The following is a 24,784-nucleotide window of genomic DNA, read 5'->3' on the forward strand; positions in this document are numbered from 1 at the left end:
GTTACACTTAATTTATTTTGAATGCAAATTTTAACTTAATTGAATTATTAATTTGAATAACAATGTCTACACAGGAATTCAAAGCAGTTTAACAAGTCACTATAATTTCAATTCTTGAGGACAAACTCTGAGAAAATAAGAGGTTGGTGTGAGAAGGTGTGGGGGAACACATTAAGCAAGTGAACTGTGTATCCTGCTTAATTAAAAGAAGGTTGCGCCCATTTAGTTCTGCAGTGCAGAATTTGGTGTCCATATGAAAAATCAGATTTTTAATTATAGTTGGCATTTCAGAACCTCCTGCTGGTTGCTACTTTCTTGCTAAAAAACTGACCTCATTCCTAAACTTGTCACTGTGAGAACTCTGTTATGAACTGCAAACAAGCTTCTATTTGTTTTAGAGTGGCTCACTAAAACTTCATTGTTTAAAACATTTAAACAATATATTAAATCCTTAATGGAATATGCTGCTTCTAATTCAAAAAACAGTCTTTTGGATTGCTATCTCGTGGTAATTGGAACGAGAAGTCAGGATTTCTGGATTTTGTTCTGGCATCGCCTGAACAATTTTATATTCAAAACTCATTAATTTAAATGGAAGTACCACACAAAGATGTAATTTAAAACAAGTGCCACTTGTGCAGTTGTGGATTCACAACTATTCCAACTCTAAAATGGTTACCGTCTACCTGCAAAATACTGAGTTCTTGCATTCTACTGACATTGTACTTATTGACTACACCTCTCATAACACAGCGATACTTCCCTTCGTCTTGAAAAGCGAGGAAATACAGCAAGCTAGAATATGCAGATGAAAGGCACTAGCTATACTCTATTATTGTGTGATATCACTGAGTTGGTTCAGCTACAGCATTTGCCAAGGTAAGACACTGCCTATGTCTCACCAGAACAGGCTTCCAGAAAAAAAGCCCCAAAACCCCCCAAACCACACACACACCAAATGTAAAAACGCTTATCCAAATTTTCCTCCAAAAAAACATCAACGAAAGTTTCATGTAAACATCACCTCCTCTGAAATATTTTCTCCTTTTTGTTTAATGAGAGGAACGGCTGACATGTTTCCCTTAGGATGAGGTACTGCCTAAGTCATGTACGTCTTTGATAGAATCCTTTGGACTTACAGAGATCACACAAAAGCCATTTTCCCCGAATGTTCTCAACAAACAACATACTATTTCTTGACTCATAGTTTCTAAATTCCACCTTCTTGAATGAGTCGTATACCCCAATGAACTGTCTCTCCCCTTCCTGCCAGGGACATACTCTCATTTGCTCCTCTTCACGGGTACCTGATTTTTCTCTTGGCTTTTGGTATGCATCCTCTTGCCTCAACAACACGTTTTGGCTCCACACACCGAGACATACAGCTGCAACCAGTAAATCCCCAGGTGCCAGCTGCAGCCACTAGCTCGGAGCCCTCTACGCGCAAGCTTCCACAACTCTTAGCGTGCATTGCCTTGGGTGCCAGTTCTCAATCACTGGACTGCTTCGTCAGCAAAGAACTATTTAATGGCTCCTTCCATTCAAGACAGTACACCCACACTCTTTAGGGGGCCTACCAATAAAAATGGAAAACATAGGCGATGGCAGTAATTAGCACCATTCAGCTTAACGGTATTAATACAGAAAACACAAGCAAAAGAACATTTAAAAGAAAATGTGAGGAAAAATAAACATGAAACGAATAATAAAGTTCAATTATGCTACTCACAGAAACACTGTGGAGGCAAATTACTTATTAGCTTTTCTGACTTTGCTAACAGTTGCACTGTGTGTGGCGGTAGCTACCTAATCATAACCACCTTTATTTCTGAAACGCAAAGAAGCCTGAAGGACCGAATTCCCAGCTAACAGCTTATAGAGTTCTTTTACCGCCCAGTATCTGCATTCCATCTTATTGTATCTTACCCAGTAGGTTTGTGAGCCACAGGGCCAAATCCTCTTTCATCGGCAACAAGTTGGCCTCATGTCTACTTGCAAGCCACTGACTGTATTGATGCATATCAGAGAGGCCAGGGCCACGTGCCTTCGGGCTCAGAGCAGTGCACATTGCTTATCCACTTGTTGTACCTGTTTTATTATATACATAAAAAAAAAAAATAAAAAAAATTACTTCATTATACCAAATCTAGTTTCACAGGTTCTCTTTTTAGAATTGTAGAAGATAGTAACTATGATTCTAAGAAATCAGATGTCAGACAAACAGGTGTGGATCCAACACATCAATACATCATCAATGACTGAAGGTTTGTTTTGTTAATGGATCACATTGCAAGTGATTAAATCATACAGATAAATGTCAACCTCATTTGTACTCACCAAGCTACACATGTTGCCAACACATAACCAAATATTCTGCAAGGAATGATTAAAATCAAATCAAAATAAACATTTTACACAAAGCTAACAACTCACTACGGTGCCTGATCCAATACCCATTCAAAATAAATGGAAAGCTTCAGAGATTTTTGGATCAGGCCCAAGAAAAGCACAGGAACAACTGAGTTACGCTACTACAGCAAACGTACTAACAATTAACAAATGCTGTTACCAAAAGGAATCAGTCTATTCTACAGCTTCAGAATAATTAAAGAGAAAAACCGCCACCAAATATATTTACGGAATAGTGTTATTTCTGCAGAGAGCAGCACAACAGCTAGTGCTGGTCACCCACACTTCCCACTTCCACCTTTTCTACAAATACTCCTCTGCTTCAGTGACAACACGCTGAAACTTTAGTTGCAGGTAAGACCATACGTCATGTGTTAAATATTAGTGAAGTGTTGCAAGTCTTGCAGCAGCCAGAGACGTTAGGCCCACCGGACCTATATCTCTGCTCCTGAAGGACTAATTCCCCCATCTGTGGCAGAAGCATGCTAAGGAAACAAGGTTATTTTTCTCTCTGAAAAGAAACTCAGACCTGGACCCTAATGCTCGCAGCAAGGAGCCGAGATACTTTCTTGCCTGGTAGGCTGTAGCCTGCTGAAAGCCCAGTCACGCCAACTAGCAGTCACGGGGTCTTACGCAGGCGGCACTAGACAGACGTTAACTGGAGGTGGGAGGTCCGTAAGGAACAGTTCTTTGCCTATTGTCAACTGGGTGATCCACACCAACTGCGGTTGCACGAGCCAACTGGCTTCAGCTTATGATAGTCCGCAAACACTGCTCCTTTCTGTCCTTTGCATACCTTTCAAGTCAGGTAAGAGGTAGTTGTGGCTTTAAAAACAACAACACGAAAGAACAATTTGTTATACTATTCCACTGTGGCCTGGAATAACAAGAATACTGAAAACAATTCCTTTGCCAAAAAAAGGAAAATGTCTACTGAATGTAAAAAGCAATTGCCTTTCCATAAAATTGTGCTGTAACTGACATTTCCAAAGATATTAAATGCTGTTTGGGATATTTTAATGCTTACATTAAAACAAGATGGCGTATTTTAACCATACCCTGAGTAACTAAACTCCTTGTTCGCAAAAACATCTGCTTAAGCTCTTGTTGAGAGTACCTCACCCCAAATCCTGAAGTCTGGTTTGCCCTTGAGATAGATACTGTAGCTCTCACTACAAATATACTCCTTACTGGAATTAGACAATTTTTTCAGTTGGGGAGGTGGGAAAATAAACATAAAAAAAGACTTTATTCCCTTGCACATTTCTGAATTATAAGTAAATTTTACTTTTACCTAACAACAACAACAACAAAAATCCTTATGTATCAAAGTTCCTTTGAAAGCAGAGGAGTTTAAGGCAGACTGAAGGATGTAATTTAAGCACAGCTCTGTTCTGAAAACTGACTTTGTAAAAACGTCAGCTTGGATTTATGGTTTCCTGGTTGATTAAATCCAAATCATACCTGTTCATTTGGGGCGGGGCGCGAGGGAGTGGAGGGAGAAGAATTCGGCTGTTAACTCTGCAAAAATCAGTCTGGAATGTCACTCTCAAAATAGATTCCTTTGGACTAGATGATACTAACAGCTAAGGAATTACAATGACAGTATATTTTAAGTTGCTCTAAGTCACTCAGAACCATGCAATTTAGTTCTGCAAATCACCACTTCATTTTGGATGGAAGCAGAGGCAAGATGGGTAACTGATACCCCCTTGTCTTCGAAGACTATATGGGAAAAGTCGAGTATAAATACCTTTGTCATATACTTTCCTTCCAGAAAAAAAGCCTTTATATATATATATAATTTTTTTTTTTTTTTTTTTTTTTTTTTTTTTTTACCGATTTCTGGAGTCTATAAATCCCATTGATATGGTGAGAACCAGAACTGAAACTAGTTTATCCTCTTGAACCACTTCTGAAATGATATCGGTAAAAAGTAATTAAAAAAAGTCTCATTCCTGAATGTTCACTTCATATACAGTACACAAATAAAGCAAAGTAAAAATACACCATTTTTGGCATCAATTTTTCAGTTTATTAACACCTATATATCTAAATGTTTAGGAAACAAGATCCTGCAGTTTGCTTCTTTTGACATACAGATTGGAAAAATATACCTGAAAAAAGAAGCACAATTATACTAAAGGAACCAGTTAGACACTGCACCTCTTCACCAGAAATAATTTCACAGTTCTTACATGCTTTAAGGACTGGGTTAGATTAGATGACCCCTGGAGGTCCCTTCCAACTTTAATTATTCTGTAATTTTATATTTCAAGGATGTGCACAGCAATATTCATCATGGGACCCTAAGCAGGGTCTGCCCTGTTCGGAGTACAGCTCACGGCACACACACTGAGCTGGGTTGCGTTCAGAGGAAAACGACAGAGACAACATCCTCATCCGTCACCTCAGGAGGGGTCCACCTACCTTGTGACTTCCAAGACCATGCTTATTAAGTGCCCTATGAAACCTGGAGCTAATTAATAATCAAGAGCATAATAATATGCCTGACAGCCAGCCAGATAGGATACAGGCTGCTGCCACTGGTGGGGCTGAAGTAATTCTAAGGTCTGAAAGTTGCACTTCTTTAAGACTAGACAAAAGAGAGGGAAGACTTCTGGAGCAGCGACATGGAGGCAGTTTGGGTTTCCCCATCAGCCTGTGAAACAAGCACAGCAGGCTGTTTATGCTTCAGCCTGATCTCTGTGGAGATGCAGAGCAGAGAATTCGGGGATTTGAGATGTTACTTCAGTTTGTCTCTAAAATACAGGTCTGTCTTTAAGTATACTTCATACTGACCTACCCCTTGTTTCACAAAACTCAGCAACTAGGCTGAGTAAAGGTCTCGGGGAACTTTTGAGACTCAGTGAAGGAAGAAAAGCGGGAGAACAAAGAGCTCTGCTTTTGGAGGATGCATGGGTGCTTCAGTTTCATACTAACTGTGGTAGTAAGAAGAGAGAAGATCCAGAGACAAGAAGGGTATTCTGAGTTTAAGGTAGTTTCAACAGGACACAGGTTCTCAGAATGGGAAACTGGGAAAGATGAGGAAAGGCAGATAGACAGGTGACAAAAAAATCTCTAGAAGCTAAAAATGATTCGGGCATCTCTATACTGGGACTAGGTCTGCTTGAAATAGTAGCCCTGAATTAACAATAATTTATGGGTTAATTTGTGAAGCGGGCATGCAAAGTGAGGACTGTGGAATGAGAAAGTTAATACTGATGAAGAGTCTCCACTGAGAAGAACCCTGAAGAATCCCATACAATCCAACCTTACCTTTGTGTAAGTTTTCTTTACTTTTGTTTCTGAAAGAAATTCATTTTCCCCTTCCCTGCTACTTCTCTGAAAACCTGCCCTACATTTCAGTAAAATACTTTATCAGGCTCAAAGCAACAAAATTCCTACTTTGGATTTTTAACATTAAAAAAAAAAATTTAAAAAAAATCAGTCCTCAAAAAGCAGAGCACAATTTTTTACCTGTAGCTCCTGTCACAAATTCTGTAAGTGATATTGTGGGTCAGTTATCAAAATGCAAGTATCAGAAGCTATCAAAATCTTAATTATTCTTTACGCAAACACTGACTGCTGCTGAACTTCTAAGTTTAACTTAAGCCTCCACGACACTTCAGTGCTGAAGTACCTAAGCTTCATTAAAGTTCATCAATTGTAATAGCCCATACATAAACTATGAAGACTTCAGCACGTACTAGCTGGGATCTGTGAAGAAGCTGAACTGAGTTAGTTAGGTGAAGGTAACAGCACCTGGGTCCTGAGCTCCTTCAAGACCCTTCTGAAGATTCTACCTGTAGTAAAGGCCAGGGTCTTGATTCTTCTCTCAGATACCATCAACTCACCTCCTTAAAGTGCCTTAACATACTTATTTTCCGGTGAGCTGGAGAAAAGTTTATTGACAATTTAGCAGCGAGGAAATTTGGTCAAAGAAATGGATTCACTTGCCACAGAAGGAGCCAGCAGCGTTCAAGGATACTTCACCACAGCTCAGGCAAGCCTCTTTGGCTCCAACAACTATTTCATCCTTTCCTTTTGGCAGACTTGAGGTATGAACAAAGTAGCCAAAAAATATTGGTTTTCCTAACCTCACTACTTTCTAACAGCAACATCAAATCATCATATATGCAGCTCTTTCAAACTAGCCAACACAAACACATCAAATATTTTTGTAGAATGTTACGCTTCTCTATAAACTTTTGAGGCTGATGTGATATGCAGAAGCATTTTCAAAACTTACCTCTAAATGCTTTGTTCCTCAAAAAGCAACTTCTTCCCCCTACTATTCTGAATGCAGACAAGGAAAGGTCTTTAACTACTTTTCATTCTGTTTTGTTACAGGTCATATTTATGCAGCACAGCCTTTTTTTCCACCTCTCTCAATAAGAGGACGACATCTCAAATTCTTAGACTTATTGTCTAGCTGAAGAATTCAGTGTGGGATAGTTTACAGTACACCCAGTGACATGTAACAGATTCAACACAGTAAAAGGTTATATTTCTCTCTGCTTGCTTCTACCAAACAGTGAAGTTTTTATTTTGCTTTACAGTAGTACATTTAGTTTTCTGTGTATTGTAGCTCACCACTTGTATTTTGCCAGCAGGGTAACTTACGCTATCTGCTGATTGTTGTCAATGATCATAAGGTGAAAGCAATGAGAATCAAACAAGTAATCTTCTGTAATTCCACTGGCTTTTGTTGGGGTTAACTGGTAGAACAGAAGGATTCAAGAATGATACACTCTGTACTCAAAACACACAGGAGGCAAAGACTGTTAATCCAAACAGTAAAACTGGCTGCACAGTTAGGCACACAGTTGCAGATGCCTAGATTCGATTCCATTTCCTATTCCAACCACTTTCATAACCTGTAAAATTGCAATAATAGTATAATCTGGAGGGAAAGAAATATTCTATATAGTAAATATATATATATATATATCTGTAAAAGCGTGCATGTATGCATAGATATGCATACACAGAAAATATACATGCTCCACCCTGTGAGCTAATCATACAAAACAGTAGATTCTTACTCCAGGTTACCCATCCAGTTCCAGCATATACATATAATGGCTTATACTGAGTAGCTGCTGGCTATGCAGCGCTCTCTGTGCTACATGAGTTTCATTGTCGCTTCAGCCTGGCTCCTAATTACATGTGCATTAGTTCTCAAACAAAAGGAGGCTTGAGCCACTCCTTTTAACTTGTTCCTAGATACAATCCTTCCAGGTCAGGGATGAAGAAGTCGTACCGAGTCACCTGCTCTTTATGACTTGGTTTAAGAATTAGGATAGACATTAAGTATCCAGTGAAACAAGCATTCTTCTTTGTATTTGTATTCAGTTAGAAAAGAATAAAAATATGTTAAATTTGTCTCTCGAGGGAAAAAAAAATAAGTCATAAAGCAAATGCAGAACTCTATACAGAGATCAAGCAAATCCTCTCCGATGCAAAGGTCCTACATGATGTCCCTTTGCGCCACACCAACTTGACCGTGACACCGCGCAACAGACATCTGTTTTGGGCCCCCCAGGTACTATCGCCTAGCAGGCAAGCTAATTGACTGGCTCTGTTCAGTTGGCAGCCAAACCAGAGTTATCCAGGACTGAAGATGTGCGCGTACGCCAATTCAGTGGCCTAGCTGTTCTACAAAGTTGGAACAACTGGAACGGAAGATGGCGTAACTCTGCCTTGGACGCTGGGTTCAAAGACTCTATTTCATAGAATCTTCACAGAATTAAATAAGCAGGCTTTATGCTTGTGAAATGAGGTCTCTTGTAATATGATTGAAGAAACACATTAGCTATCAGCTGTAGGAGAAACAAAACATCATGCACGCAACTGTGCAAGAGTTTTACTGTCAGTGGTAGAGAGAGCAGACAGCAACTTAGACAAGAGCAGCAACAGTTTTCTGTGAAGGAACTGGAACTTGAGCACTAGACTGCACATTGGCTTTGACAGAGGGGTATCGGCTATAACTGCAGACAATCTCCTGCTGTCTCAGAGAGAAGGTAATGCTATTGGAAAGCAGCCATCCTGGAAAGAGAGGAGACAGAGGATCAAAAGCCAGAACAGAGCTCATGAGTATCTGGCAAGGGTCTCTGCTGGATCTCCCTGCTAGTTCTAATCACCTCAAGCAGATGGAAAAGAACAGAACTTTTGAAACTTTACTGGAGTTGAAGTGGACAGTGTGAAGCATTCACTTGCTGTAACTGCAAGTTGGGTGCAAAAGAGGCTTAAATAAAAGATTCAATGCTCATAAACAGATTAAGTCGCAGCAACAAAACGCACATTTGTGCGAGCAGAAATGAGGCTTCCCACACTTTGGGACCCATACTTGCAATCACCACTTTCACATACGCAATTTTACACACATAGCACATCCAAGCATAAATACATTCACATCTGAAAACCGATTTCAGTTTTCCTGTCTCAGTGTTGGCACATTTTTCAGATTTGGAGAGTATATCATGAGTCCACAGACTAAAGGCTGCTCTTGTTTTTCTGCCCCCTCACCCATATACATACATATGTGTATACACACATATATATGCAGAAATGGGGGGGATGGGGGGGGGGGTGGGTGATATATGAATGTCTTCCTTTGAGAGCCACAGAGGTAACTAACAATTTCTGTAACTGATATTTTTAATGTCAGGAAACTGTTCCCTATGGTGAGATCTGCTAGACAGTGGAATAATTTCCCCAAGTGAAACCGTGAAAGTTCCCCTACTTGAAATCCTTAAAATGGATTAAAAGAAGCAGTAGGAAAAACCAGAGAGACCTGTCACTCACCGGTAGATGTTACTCAGTCAATCTTTACCACCTGCAATTTCCAGTTTACTCCAGAACACTAATCACTCTCATTTTGCCCTTTTCTATATGTAAAGCCAAACACAATCACTTTTAAAGTGATTCTGCTACTACATTGCATAGCTCCTCTTCAAGAGCTATTGCAGAGCTTTCCCTTCTGTAAGAAACAACAGGTCGTTCTTGTCTGCATCATCCTAAATACATGTATCTGTAATCTTAGTTTTCTCACTACCATAAACAAGCAGATAAAACATAAGCTCACAAATGCAGCAAGCATATTTTTGTAAGGAAATTCAATTTTTCTAGTTATTTTATTATCCTTATAAACTATACCACAACCAATTTAGCCCAAGGTTTCTGGAGCTTTCCCAGATTAACTTGGAGCGTACTGTACATGTCAGGAGCTGGGGGAGGGGCACTGGAGGGGAACCACCATCTGAAACTCATTAATCAATTAGAATTTTTAAGGGCTTACATCAAAATGTGATCTACACTGATAAAGTAAACTTTAATCACAAGAAGCCTTTGTCCTTTACGTTATGAATATACATGTTACAAATGTGTGCAGTACTTTGAGCGGAGGATAGAGAACCTGGCACAACAGCTTAGCGATACTTTAGACCTGCAAGGCCCTTGGTCTGAGGCCAGACCAAACCCAAGTTAACCGCACTTAAAAATCTGAGCTAATCATTGGAAGCCTAGACACTTTCAGGACTATGCCTAAGAGAAACAATTTTGTTGCCTTGATAACGTCTCCTCTACCAAAAGGAAAGCAAAAAGTCCTCCTCACATAGACCAAAACAAAACTTTAGGAATGTTCAATATCTACTTGCTCATAAAATTATAACTTCTGGAAACTAAGCCCAATTCCTAACACAGCCCAAAAACTTTCAAGTTGACTTCTCTTTGCCTGGCTCTTACTGTATGTTTTTCTGCTTGTCTAAGCAAAAGAGCCATTAAAAATTAGTACAAAAAGAAGTTTCAACCGCCACCAACTAGAAAAGGAAATACATATTAAAACTGACCTATCGCATCTTACAAGGTGTATAAGCGTGTCTCTTGCTGCAAGGACACTATCCAGACAGTATTACAAGCTGACTCCCAATCATCAGCTTTGCTTTTAATTATGAAGTTCCATTTCTAAATCCTGTCTTGAAATTAGCGTGAAGCTTAACTTAGAGGTGTAAAGTGGAGTTGAAGAAGTACTTTGGATAGTAAGTGTGCCAATTTAAATAAGACTGTGGGTAAAATAAATAAAGCGACCAAATAAGTGAGTAGCCTGAAGTCAGTAAGAGCTAGAAACTTGAGGATAGTACCGACTCTTCCTCACCTCACCTCCTCCATCTAGATTTGGCTGTGGTTCCAACTAGGGTGCCAGGGTATAATGCTGATCAGATGGCCTATGGTACCATATGATATGAATTTAGGGATGTCAGCTAATTTCCTATTAAATCACAATCCACATCGCAAACCCATCATAAACCCATTACACTTGGCACAGCATCTACTCCACGGTGAAGAAACCATTCATAACTTAATGTAGATGGAAACCAAAGAATACTTTTTTTGTGCCTTTTTCATTTCAACGTAATGTCAGAAGCGTGCTGGAACTGCACCGGGGAGCCTGCAACGCATCCTTTCGGGCGCCCCGAGAGCCTTTCTCCCTTGGGAGCACGCAAAGCCCGTCCAGCCAGCGGGCTCAGCTGACACACACCACTGCAGCAGGATGCTGACAGCAATCCTAGATAAGGAAGACGGCAACCTTCCTTTCTTCCACGTAAAGCACCAGGGAAGAAAGAGAGCCCTCTTCAAGTCAAACTCTGCCCTCCTCAGTTTCCAATCTAGAGCCTGGAGAGGAAAGCAAGAACCTGGAAGGACGGGGGAGCGCACAGCGAGTAGGAACTACCCGAAAGACGGGCTGGAAAAGCGCACACGGCCCCGCACGGGGAATCCGCCCCCGCTCCGTCCGTGCGGTGCCCGCACCGCTCCCAGCACCCGGCGGCCGCCCCGCTCTCACCCACCGCGGAGCCCGGCTCTGCGCTGCCCCGGGATGCGTTCGTCCTCCTCGGGGCCCCTCCGCAGCAAGGCTGAGCTAATGGCTTTGCCATGAGCGCTGGAAGCACCGCTCCCAGGTCTGCCCCTCGGGGGGGGGGGGGGGGGGGGGGGGCAAGGACCAAACAAACCCCGCCGTGGCCCCCGACCCTCCGCGGGATGCCCGGGGGCCATCTCGGGAGCAATGCCCGGGTGAAGCCGCGGCGAGCCCCGGCTGGAACCGCTCGTCCAGCTCCACCGCACACCCACGCACGCTCTCATTCCGCCTCCGCGATACTTTCAAACTCCGGAGAGCCAGAGCGCGGGAGAAAAGAGAGAAAAAATAAAAAAAAAAAAACCCAAACAAACCAAAAAAGACCCAACAAAACCCAGCCCGCAGGCAGCCGCCCCCGCCCCGCAGCCCGGTACCCGCCACCGAGCCTTGCCGCTTCCCCCCCACCCCCCCACGGCCACCCGGGGACACGGAGGAGGGAGAGAAAGAAACAAAAGCACCTACTCCACAGCGACGAACACGCGGGGCAAAGCTCACCTTCCCGCTTCGCTCCCCGGCCCCCTTTAAACTCGAAGGCAGCCGGCGAGCCACGCGAAAACGCCTTCAATTTAAAGGCACCCGGGCTGCGGGCTCACGCCGTGGGGTCGGCAGGCAGGCAGGCAGGCAGGCAGGCAGGCAGGCAGGCAGGCAGGCAAAGCAGGGCTCGGCTCCCGGGGCCGCACTCCCCGGCCGCCCGGCGCGCCGCTGAGCCCCCCGCCTCCGGCAGCCGCCGCCGTCCCCCCGAGCGGAGCTGAGCAGACCGGCAGCAGCCGCGCTGCTGCTCTTCATACTTCTGTCCGCTCCGCTCGGTGCTCTCTTTGGGAAACCTTTTTTTTTTTTTTTTTTTTTTTTTTTTTTTTTTTCCTCCTCTCTCTCCCCCTCTCTCCGAAACCGATTTCCTATATTTCAGCAGTCCGCACAGGCTGAACGGAAGTTAAATACTTACTTTTTTTCAGAGGGACGGCAAAGGCAGTTCACACTGATTTACCCTTGAAATGCTGAGATATTGTATTACAGCCCTTGGCAGCAAGTTGGTGCTTGGGTCCATTTCACTTTTATTATTATTATTACTCCCTTTCCAAGCCTCTTGATTGTGGAAAAAGAAAAAAAAAAAAAAAAAAAAGGGAGAAGGGAAAATTTCACATCCAAGATAAAACTCTCTTTTTCTTTAATTTGACTAGTTGTCTCTGGAATATTTTTACACTTAATAGCACCTCTTTTAATTGCCACTTTCTTTTCTCTTGGCTAAAGGAAGATCTTGGGGAATTCTGCTTTATCGCATACTTCTCCAAAACATTCCGTGCCACCTTGTAGTCTATTTTGAACAAAAAACGTATGCTGTTCATAGATGAATCATTCTATTACACTTTTAGAAGAGTGGTGGGTAGAGGTTTTCCTTGTTCTTGTATGTCTGTGCTTCCTTTGCCAAGCTAACTCTTAGCACACCTTTATTTCAGCCATTTCATTCTCACTTTATGTCATTCTCATGACATTTCAACATTTTGTTAAATGTCAGAGATAACCTTCTCCAACTCTTCTCCAACTGTTGCTTATTCACTTATTCCCTGCACAGAGAAGCCCCTTTTGTGAATTCAATAGCGGGAAACAGATGTTCAGACTTCTGCTTCTCTTAATGCATGGATGTAGATTGTCTTGTTGAGTTTCCTAATGGTATCATGTTATCACTTCCCATAAGAGTGCTCCAGTCAAACAGCACACTTGTTTTTTTTTTCTTTCACAGTGTATATCTACTTAATTAAATTGTTCTAGCCAAAGCACATTATGTACAATTATACTGAAATAATTGTTTAACCTGATTGCTGAAAAGCACATCAAGCTGACCCTTATTTTTTATTTACATTCATTTCTTCGTACTCTCATCTGCTGGGAAAACTTGATTTGCACAATTAATGCTGGGCTATTTCTCAATAATTGCACTGTAAGCAAATTCCTGTTCTCTGAGTAGCAGATGTTCATTTCTAGCCAATCAGAATACACACATCTTTCGTTATTTATTGTATTCCTATACTCATATTATGCTGTTCTGATGGACTATTAACTGCTGTGATGAGTGCTACTTAAATGAGAGCATTTCATCAGCATGGTGATGTATTTAACTATGATGAGCTGGAGGCATGTTCTATGTGAGTAACAGTACAGAATTAAATCAACTCCTAGTTTTGTTCTGGTTAGCAAAATTTAGATGCCCCGGGTATGACGGTTTCCTTTGGCTCATCTAATTTCTTGATCAGGAAAAAAAAAAAAAAAAAAAAAAAGAAAGAAAGAAGGAAAAAAGGGAGAAAAAAGCCCTCAGACTTCCTAAAAATGCACAGGGGTGGAGCGGATGGTGAGCTGATGAACCGACTCCTGTATGCACTTAATTATCTTACAGAGGTTTTATCTGACCTTCAGAAAGATGTTTTAAAAAAATTTTTTTAACCAATGAGCAGCAATTTAAATCCAATTTATGTGTCACCTTGAAATAAAAAACAGCTTGAGATGAGAAGGCCAATTCTGTTTAAGGTGTCCTCTATGCTTAGAAGTCCTGCCACTATATAGTGAAGTTGGGCAACATTCCCCTAAGCAGCAGTTATGTCTCCAGTAAACGCTTTGCAAGGTTCACGTGTGCTCTTGAAGTACAAGATTCCTACTAAGTTTGGGAGCAATTCTACACAGGGAGTTAAGCTGAGGCTTTTCCAGGCATCACACAATAAATCTCGTATGTGCATTTGCATATGTACCAGTGGGAAGGGCTGAAAAAGCAATTGTAAGATTTTGAAGCCAAACTTGGTTGTGCATTCCTTGATATGGTCAGTTTGTACCAAAGAATAATCTAACATCAGGTGTTAGTGAAATAGCATGCATTCATAGATACACTAGCTATGGATCTTTTTCTACCTTTTATTATTTCAGTCATTAGTTTCTTACCATCACTTCATAAAGAATTGATAGTAGACGAGTAATATGCAACACCCAGTACAATGGGTAAGAAAAGCAAAAAACTGAAGGTTAGATCAAATCTTATACAAGCAAGACTGAGGGGAACACAGTGCTAAGTCTGCATCTGAAATGTACATTATATAAATGCTATAGCAGTTTCAGCAGTGACACCACAGTTATGAATGCACTGAGATTTACACTTCAAGCAGGACTACAACTTTTCTGTTTCACACTTAAGCACTAAAACTTGGTTTTCAGATTTGACACAGTTACTTTGGAGCCGCAGCACAAATACATTTGCTACGTAAGGTTATTTCAGTAACATCCTTGCTAACCTTTGCAGAGGAAATACACAAAAGTTCCCTTGTGAAATGCTATCATTCTTGGCTCCCCACACTTTCAACTTCCAGTGTCCACATGTTCTGATAATATTTTTGACACGGTCAACTTCCAAACAGATAAGAGGGTGACTGGGCATATGAATAAATGATGATCTGAAGACAGACATAGGAAAGAGAACTGAGAGAGAGAGACGACTTACAGTGATTGAGGAAGGTAAAGCTTGTTTGGAAGCCATACGCGCGTGCAGAAAGCCTGAATAATATTACCGTGACTAGGACAAAATGGTTCTACACATTGTCATTTAGATAGTTTTAACAGTAGGAAGGGAATATTAACTCTCAAAAGAGGTAGAAGATGAGTGTAGTTGGCTCGGATGCAACAAATTCTATCTAAAGTGGCCATAAACTTTCTATGATTTAAGACAAAAATTCAGGATTAAAGATTCTGAAAGATTTACTCTTAGTTGCACATTATAAATCTGGATACATAGCTAATTAGAGATGAAATTCTGGAGCATGAGGTCAGCAAGGATGATCACAGTGGTCCATTTTAATCCATTAGACTGTCGGCCATTTTCTAAAACTGTCTTACAATCACCATCTCTGGTGACCTGCAGATGCTATATCATTCTGTGGCATTATCAGGATTTTCTTAAGAAGGTACCTTGCAGGTCACTTACAAATAGGGAGAGAAAATTACCTAGATCACAGGGTTATCAATACAGCTGAAGCAGCAGTCGCTAAATGGGAGGAAGAAAAGGGAGCAGGAGAGGGAGAACGTGGAGAGGAGGCTGAAGTTCTCAGCAGGCAGAGAAGAGACACAAGCATCTGGTTTGGCACATCTCTACATCACACTTTCCTGGCGATTTTCCAAATTTCCCAAATACTCCTTTTTCAGTATGTAACAAGTGTCACAACTGACCAGTATAATATCAGTCAAATAGAATGGATACAATGTAATTTATGACTAGCATCCCAATTCTATATCTACTCTTAAAGCACATACAGCCATTAAACAGGACATATCTTGGTCAGCTAGGAGAACCAAGATGGGAGAGCAACAGAGGTGAGTAGCAGAAAAGATGAATAAAGTGTATATTGAGTAAAGAATGTCATACTTGTTGGTTTTCTGGCTTTTTGCCACTACAGGGACTATACAATTAAACTATTTAACTGAAAATTAAACAAGTCCAGAATGCAGAAAGACATTTACTCTGTTGTCTTCTTTCTTTCAGAATATGCCATAGAAGTTAAAATTCAAAACATGTGGAGTCAGAGGTGAATAAAAACTGCTGATACTTGAGTCAGCTTGCTAGAATATGAGCAGCCACAATGAGAGCAGAACATGTTTCATAAATGACCTAGCATTGTCCCAATATTATAGTAATCAGTTTGCAAAAAAATTTCCATGTCTTCCTCGACTTTCCAAAAAGGCAGAGTAGTCAGTAGCCTTGCAGGCCTGTGATCAACAAGTATATCATTGTGGAACTCACTGAAATATATTGCACTAACTGGTGCCAGATACCTCTTAATTTTACGTTTTTTTCAAAAACAGTTGGAATATAATGTATACATCCTAATGTGTCCTGTGTTTGGCAAGTTGAAGAATATGTGGGAAAACCATGAATGGGTAAAACTTAAAATTAATTCAATTATGCATGATTTTCCATTTGAATTATCATGAAAATAAGGCATGCTGTAAGCTCAGTCTATCATCTGATAATTCAGTTCAACGCACACAATGACACTGTAATCAACTTTGTAATCAAACTGAACCTTTATCAAACCTGCGGTGAAATACCCATTTTAAAGGTCTACGAATAAACTGCAAACAATTCCTTCACCGTGAAAGTAGTATGTTTTGTCCTTCCATCTTGTAAACTTACCGTGCAAGAAATGTACTTTCTATTCATATAATTATACGTGACTTACAATAACTACAATTTTCATGAAACTTTTTTGGTTTAAATCTTAAATGTGAAACTGACTGCGGTAATCCGAGAAAAACAAGTTTTCATCATTGTAAGCCTAAATACAAGTTAACTGTTTCCTCTGCATCTTATTTACTAAAACATAGCAACTTCTAATCTTTTGCAGTAATCTTCATCCGTGTCAGGGAAGACACCTGGATGAAATTTGACCCAAGAACAGTTTTCTGTCATCATGGAGTACACATGCTTGAACTGATGTACTGTGCATCAGCATATATAGACCGCTCAGAAGCTACAGCTGTATAGTACGTGCATCACTGTGACATACATTATGGTATATGCACCACTGGCATGAAGTGCTCACAACTCTGTTTTATACAGAAAGCTATTTTTTGGCCAAGTGTCATAATAGTTTATTCATTAATATGGAGCATTCAGTTGACATGCCAAGAAAAACACTGGGGTTGACACAATGATTAGCAAGCCAAAGTCTATGTTCTGTTTGACAACTGAAGGGCAATGATCTGTCTCTAAACAAACCAGTGCCTTGAACATTAACAAGGCAGATGATTGTTTGGGTGGTTTTTTTCCTAAATATGAGGCTCTCAGATATTACATTGATAAAGATCATTTAAATGCCTAGGTAGATTAGATAGGCCTCATGACACCTTATGTCCTTCTTGAAGTGAAATGGATGATACTCACATACAGAACTGAAAGTTGTCTAAGTATACCTCATAGGGCACTGCCTTCTCCGCCAATGTAGCAATTGAAAGTGACTCAGGAGACAATATAGCAACTGCAACTAACTCAAATACCTGTCAGAACTAGCCCAAATGTAAATGAAGTCATGGGAAAATGCATATATGATCTCTGTTCCTGTTCATTATATTTTACAAGAGCCCCAGATTTTGTGGTTGGTTTCTAATTCGGATGGACAAGTCATTAAAATAAGATGCTATCTAGGGTCACATAGAAGCATTAGACTAACTACCAACACCACAAGAACAGCAATGAGAAAAAATGGATCTAAGAATGCCAACAGCTACCACAGCAACATCGTCTTCTTGTCTCAGAAGTGTTCTGGAATCATTTTACCAGCTGCTTCTTGTAGAGTAGCTGACTCAAAATACACAAACTAATTTTCATAGGAGTTAACAAAGAGATGCTGTGCTTTGGGAGGCCATTTACAAACAGTCCAGACGCACACGTCACAGTTTCTTGAAAGTAACAGATTTTCCAGACCAAGAATACCAGAAGACTAATGCGTTATTCAAGAACTAAAAAATTCTTTCAAACAGAAAATGTTCTAACAAAGTAGTAACCTCTGTCCACCTGCTCCCCACTTGGCTGGTCAAAATCCTGCCTTCCCCCTTTTTCTCTTTCCTTTTCAATGTCTTCCTTCTCCTGACAAACACCTAGGTTTCCTTTAAAATCATTAATATTCTTTGCTTCAATTTCCCTGCCCATTAACTTATTCCCTTCATTATTGGACTTTGTATGAAAATATTTTGTTGAGTTTCTATTTAAACCAGGGCCCAATTCTGATCCTAATGTCACCCATGGTGAAACTCCCTTTAACGTTAATGAAATCAGATGAGGCTTTTTTTGTAACTAGTTTATAAGAACTAAATTATCAGCAGTTATTCTAAATCTGAGAGAACTGTAGATAACTACAGATATAGCTTTAAATCTCTTCTAGCAGACTCATCTCAAAGTCTTCGTAACTTCATCAAATCCTCATTGATACTTTCCCACAGCACTCCAGTCCATACTTCTTAGACACACTATAATATTTTACTGAATGGGGAAAAATGTATTTCAATAGGTAGCTAGTGATCTGATACCTCTAAATGAATATGCTAAGCTCAACCTAGAAGCAAATATGCGGCATACAGAGGTATCTCTGTACAGGCCTACGTGAGACAAATATGTATTCCTTCCCTACTGGCTACCTAGTGAAAATACAACAGTTTCATAGAGCTACTCTAGCCTAGTCACTGGAACAACTTCTGCAGCCCAATTTAGGATCCTGTTTCTATATGAAAACCCCATAAAGCAGCAGATTCTTTGGCTATCTCACAGGTTCAGTTCTGCTTTTCTCACATTGTTCTGTCCGTGAAGTAAAAAAATGGCAGATAATTAATTCTACCCCATTTGAAGTGATGCACGCTCACAAAATATGTAATTTGTAATAAACCTGCCTTTGTAACAACAAAATTCAACAGTTTTATTGCCTGGCCAGCAAGGTAAAGGAAGAGAGACAAGCTGGTCCTTACAGCCAAAAATTAGGTGCTCGCTTATGTTTCTGTAAGTTTGATTTCCTTTCCGCACTATCTTCATAGTTCTCCTAGCCTTTGCCCTGGTGTTTCTGACACCGTTTTTCAGCATTTGTCCCTCAACTCTACACTTTCTCCATCAACATTTCCAATTAATTTTCCTCAGAAGCTATTGTTCAAATACTACTTCTATTGCTATTCTTTTCCAGGTTTTTTTGTCCAACTGCTCAGTTCAAACAGCCAATCTTATACCTTAGGCAATGCTTCAAGTCCAGCATTCCTTTTCATTCTTCTATTAAAGTGGCATCATCGAAGCATTCCTAATGGAAAGAACACCATTCCCTCTGCACTGTATTACATTGCCAAATGAAACAGGGCGAATGCCAGGTCATTTAATGAGTATAAGTTATTCCTGTCTCGTGGGGGTTGGGAGACTCAGTTCCTTTTCCCAGCCCTGCAAATTTATCTGTTGTATGAGTTTCGTCAAATCACTTTTTATTTCAGTTTTCCCATCTGCCAAATCGGCATATTCATAAAAACTTTCTCTTGTAAAGTAATCTGACGTTAGTGGACAGCGAGAATTATAAAAAGATGGGCTTGATTTATTAATTCAATTTACAGGAGAGTCCTGCACATATTTCCCTTCTCTGTCTTTCCTTCTTCCTTATCCTGCAAACCATGTATCTGGTAATATGCTATTAGAGAAGGGAAGTAAGGTGGTTTGGGAATAATCTTGGCTCTGGTTATCACTTGCTGTCATAACAAAACAAGAAATCTGTGTGTGATCTTGGGAAAGTTACTTAATCTTCCAGATGCTTCAGACTTCCAATCTATAAGATGATTATTAAGTATATCTCATGAGGGTTGTAAGGTAAGAGACACCTGTTAAACATTTTGATGTCACATACTGAGGATTCAACAGAAATGATAACTATTACTTTTTTAATGTATTACCTCTTGCAAGCATTCTTCTTGCTATGAAGAATTTGCTCAATTCCAGAACTGTCTCTGTGACATTATTCTTCATGTAAGGGCATGTTGTGGAATGGCAGTTTCCTTCAGAAGAATCTTCCCAGTTCACAGCATTACGATCTGAAACGTGATAAGGGAATATCTAATTGCTGCCAAAAGACTAGCATTTATCATTTTAGTGTGTTTCTTTTAGAGACAAATATGCTTTTGTAATTCTGTACATTTTTAATTTAGGAGGTTATTATTTTGCATAAATGTTACTTCAGCACCTGCAATCCACAGATCGTCCTTTTCCAGTTTATCTTTCTCTTCACTGGGAGTGTGTCTTTGTCCTTCCCGTTAACCATACCAATGTCAAAATAAGGAGCTTGTTTTGTTCGGCAGGTTTCTTGTTCAGAATAAAAGCAAAGCATCATTGCCAAGTACACACTTTTGGTTTTCTTCTAGGGAGGAGCCTGACTATAGCCCCTGCCTTGGGCATGTTTTCCTAATTGGGGCTGGCCAAAACCGTTCTGCTTTCCTGCTGCCTGTCATAGGCTGAATTACAAACAATGGTGAGACCGGTTGCCCAGCTCCCTTCATTAATGACATATGTTACTGAAACACATTGAGAGAATTTGAGTAAGATCAAATTTCAGACCAACCTTGAAACCAGATGCCCAAAACCAATAACGAGGAGAGAAAGCTATAGATAGACAGCTAGTTTTTTTACCTTGTGAACATTATAGCCATGCTTGCAAATAAGACCAGGGTCAGAATTCCAGTATTAAAAACCATTCTATGTGATCTTTTAATTTAGTATGTTGCTTTTTCTTCATCTGTCACAATTCCAGGCAAAGTGCCCACAAAATAATTAAATCACGAAATAATTCAACAAATGTGAAAAAACACTTGTGCAAAATATTGTAGGCCTGATAAGTGAGAAGAATCAGGAACAAAGCAGACTGACCAAATAAGACCGAATATTCAGATCGGTTATCTGAATGATATGATAGCATGAGATACTTGGATGCTAGTAATTCCATATGGAATTTGCAACCAAATACTGTACTGGGTATCTGTGGTCCTCAGGCTTCATTCAACAAAAAACAAGATGGGAAAGGCAGTAATTTAAAATCATTCAGTCTTAATATATGCAAGTGCTAGGGTCTAAATCCATCATAAGGACCTCTTCATTTCCATCCCAGTAGTTATGCATGTGAAATTTTGATCTGTATTAAAAAAAAAAAAAAAAAAAGTAAACAAAAATATGCAGCGATCTACCAAGGCATAACTGGCGATCCACATCTTCTACTGTAACATATATTAAGTCTTACTGGACATAGATAAAAATTGTAACTTTCTTAGGGTAACATTAATTTTTATTGCTCTAATAATAAAAACTAGATTATGAACCTAATAATAAATATGGTAGCCTAAGTAGAACAGATAATCATATTTCATATCCTACAAATAAACTGAGTTTACTGGCCGCTTCTTCATGAAATGCTATAAAAGACAGAAATCAGGAGAAATGCTAATGAAGCCAAGAGGTTTACACTACTGTGAAAGCGGAGCGAGTAGAAAGAATGCCAGGCCCACAATGTGTAAATTTTAGAAAAAAAAGACTCTGGAACATCTCTCCTTGAAAAGACACTGAAAAAGAAAACAAAATCTAACAAAGACTACCAGTTTTGCAAAGTTCAACAAAACGCTCCCCAGGGATTCGGAACCATTCCACGGATTTTGCTGAACATGGCAGTAATTTGTATACAGACCAGTTACAACTGACTAGGTATGTTCAGTGAGCTGTTAAGAACTGGGATGCTGAATCACTTTGGGCACAAATTTAATGGGAAATCCATGACCAAATCAGATGGATTAAACTTCTGTTTATGTCCATTAATATTATAACTGGAGGAATACTTGGAACAGGACTGAAGTAACTGTTTGCAATTTACTAATTAAAACAACATGTAAAAAAAAAAAAATTGAAATAGCATCCATATTGTTATTTTTGACCAATATTTTTGTCAGTACTTCCCAGCGATCTAGCTAATTCAAAGTACTTGATATAGCGATGTATTAGCCGTAGTAGCAAGCTATGCAGAAGGTGTCTATTTGCAGGACAAATTACCTAGAAGCAATGTGCTGGGTATAACTTGAACCTTACATGTTTAGTATGAAGCCTGTAAAAGAAAAGGACCAGGAAGAACAAACTGCTATTAGAAACAGTTATATATTCAGAGAAAAAACCAGCAAAACAATGTAAGATAAGCAAAAGGAGAAGCAAACATTTTCCATTTGGATATTGACCCATGCTAAGCCTACTGTCTGAGGAACCACTGCATCCTACCAGGCAGTCTGTACATTTCCAATTCTTTGTCTTCTGCAGTTCTTCCCACACCAGCAAGAGAAAGGGTAATTTTGAACCAGGCCACGTATCTCGATCTTGTCAACAGGACAGGGACTGACAAGACCCCTTCTTCTTTTCCAAGTCCTTTGAATAGATCGAGTCAGGGAAAAGCAGTTCAAACCGGTGAACATCAATTCAAACTAACAAGAGGAGGTTCAAAATATTTCAGTGGAAGGCTGGAAAGTGCCTTACTTGAAGTCAAACCTCTCAAACAAATTCTCTGCTAAGCGTAACAAGTTGTCGAGGTAAAAGTAACCCTTCTTCCTCAATTTTACTACAGAATTAGAATACTTTTCGAAAATCTTTTTGAACAAATGTTTTCTTTTTTAAATCCTTAAAATAATTCCATTTTAAAATGTTCATTTAAAAGTTAAGTCAAAAATATTAAATAAAACATACTGATTTTATCTAAACTAACATTTTTATTTATCCCAAGTCATTTTATTTGATGACCTCATTCAGTAGAAAATTCTAACCACTCATTCATAGTGAAATCACTGTTTGATAGCAAAGACCACCAAAGAAAAGACAAGCAAATTTAATTTTGAGATTAAATAATTACTCAGGTTATTTCCATGGAAATGCTTTGGACTATTCTCTTGGATAAATCATTACTATACTATAGTTAGTAGCATCTATCGACTAGGACTGCAGTACTTAGGCGAGTTACACCCAGATTATAAACTGTTAAGTTTCCTGCGTAAAGCTTCAATCATGACTATTGCCAGATGCACAGGATGCTTTCACTAGATGAATGAGGATCCCTAACTTGGACACAAGCATCTCTTAATACACAAATTTTCAAGAGCTCTTAAGACCCTTAAGCATCTGGTTCCCATTGACTTGCTATTGTGGCAAGATGCCTAACTCCCTTAGGTGTTTTTGAACAGTCAGTCATAGGCAAGCTTTGTCTGGAAGACTTGATCCATATTGTCCCTTTTCTAAGAACTATTAGATCCAACTCTTCTCACAAAAAGCAAGGGAACCAATTCCAGACATCAAGGATCGTAAGTTATCAGTTAACAGAACTTCACACTCTTTCTAATGCTGATGAGCATCAGCATTTTACAGAAAGAAAAACAGACATAATCAATCATTTTTCATTGTTTCATGAGTGTTATTTTCTCCACACAGAGTATAAAACTCCAATACATTCATTAGAGATTATTCCTTGATGCAGCTACAAACGTATTTCTCTCAAACTAAGGGAAGCTATTGTAATCTCAAGAAATACGAGGACACTTGCAGCAGTAGTTTCAACTAAGAATAGTGGTTTTGCTGTTTTCATTAGAACAAATTGAATTAATATGAATTTTATTATTTTCATGTTTAATGCTGGGTGATTGCTACCTTTTTCTTACCAAAAATATGGGACCTTTAATAAAGCAGACCTCTCTTTTAGACTTTTCCCTTAATTCTCGGAATTCATCTTCACCCATCACCTTCATCCCATCCACGGGTATGAACTACGCATCAATTTTTTTCTGCTGGCTTTTAGGTTTATGCAAATATCCTATGCGCTAACATCTCATCTCTGGTGCCTTTTTTTTTTTTTTTTTTTTTTTTTTTTTAAACTCATTGTTATTCTTTTCTGCAAGTACAATTCATTGTTTTACCACCGCTAATTTCCTGTCTTGTTGAGAAAGTTAATGGCAACGTCTCAGGTTCAGCTATGAACTAGTATATTCTAACACACGTACTACCTGTATTATGATGCTTTTTGGATATACAGAAAGGCTCCAACCTTCACCGTCATACAAATCCTTAAGTGTGTTCAGGACTGGACCAGGGACCAAGTCAGACAACCAAAATAATATGGAATTAATATGGAATTAATATGAAATACACAAATCCTAACTGCTGTGGAAAACTGTAACACCAGATCAAAATATTTTGGTTTCTGGGCCTTTTTACTAATTAAATGCCTTTGTTTTCTGTAAAATGTGGGGAAAAAACTTCTTGTTAAAGAACACCATTAAGTTAAAAACTCTGCAGCTAGGAAAAAAGTCTAAGTCTGTGGTTATTTGGCCTGCCCTTTCTTCAGAAAATATCAATATCAAGACAATATGACAGTTATAGTAGTGGTTTCTGTGATATGAGCAGCTTACCATCAGGAAGGTCTTGACAAAACCTGCCAGAGGCATTTCCCAGAAACAGGTACACACCTCATTATTAACAAGCAGCCCTCAATAGAGGCTGAAATTGTTTTACTGTGCTATTGATCCTATAAGCAGCTGTATCAGTTTTAATGATTTGCTTTCAGAGGATGCTATTGGTATAGATAACAGAAACCAGTATTGCTTTATATGTATTTAGATAAGTAGACAAACAAAAAAACCACTTAAAATTTTCTTAAAGAGGAAGAAAAATCCCTTCAAAGTTTTGCATTAACATTTGCTTGATTCAGACATTTATATGACTTTTTTTTTTCCATGGGATGTTCTTCTTGATATACTAGGATGAAGAAAGTAAAATCTTTTAATCATTAATGAGATTAACATATAACCCCCTCCATTCACTTAAGTAATGATTCTTACCATCCCACTCTCCCACATTTGCTTCACAGTAAAAAGGATGTTAATATGGAAAATTGAATTCCTTTGTAA

The 24,784-nt window shown here is 39.4% G+C and overlaps 1 protein-coding gene across 3 annotated transcripts in view; it reads right to left on the reverse strand.

The window, feature by feature from the left end:
* GAS2 (growth arrest specific 2) overlaps positions 1-12,110 on the reverse strand; it is a 97,443-nt gene extending 85,333 nt beyond the window's left edge. The window contains exons 1-2 of one of the 3 annotated variants that reach the window (XM_049820236.1): positions 11,819-12,110; positions 1,927-2,088 (exon numbers count right to left, since the gene is read on the reverse strand). In XM_049820236.1, the coding sequence (XP_049676193.1) occupies positions 1,927-2,068 (142 nt within the window). In that variant the 5' untranslated portion in view covers positions 2,069-2,088; positions 11,819-12,110. Of the gene's footprint in view, positions 1-1,926; positions 2,089-6,661; positions 6,726-11,258; positions 11,310-11,818 lie in introns of those variants that run through there. The other 2 variants (XM_049820238.1, XM_049820237.1) reach the window with 2 other exon arrangements.
* Positions 12,111-24,784: the final 12,674 nt, after the last annotated feature.

This window comes from Accipiter gentilis, chromosome 17, assembly GCF_929443795.1.
Source record: "Accipiter gentilis chromosome 17, bAccGen1.1, whole genome shotgun sequence".
Classification (NCBI taxonomy): domain Eukaryota; kingdom Metazoa; phylum Chordata; class Aves; order Accipitriformes; family Accipitridae; genus Astur; species Astur gentilis.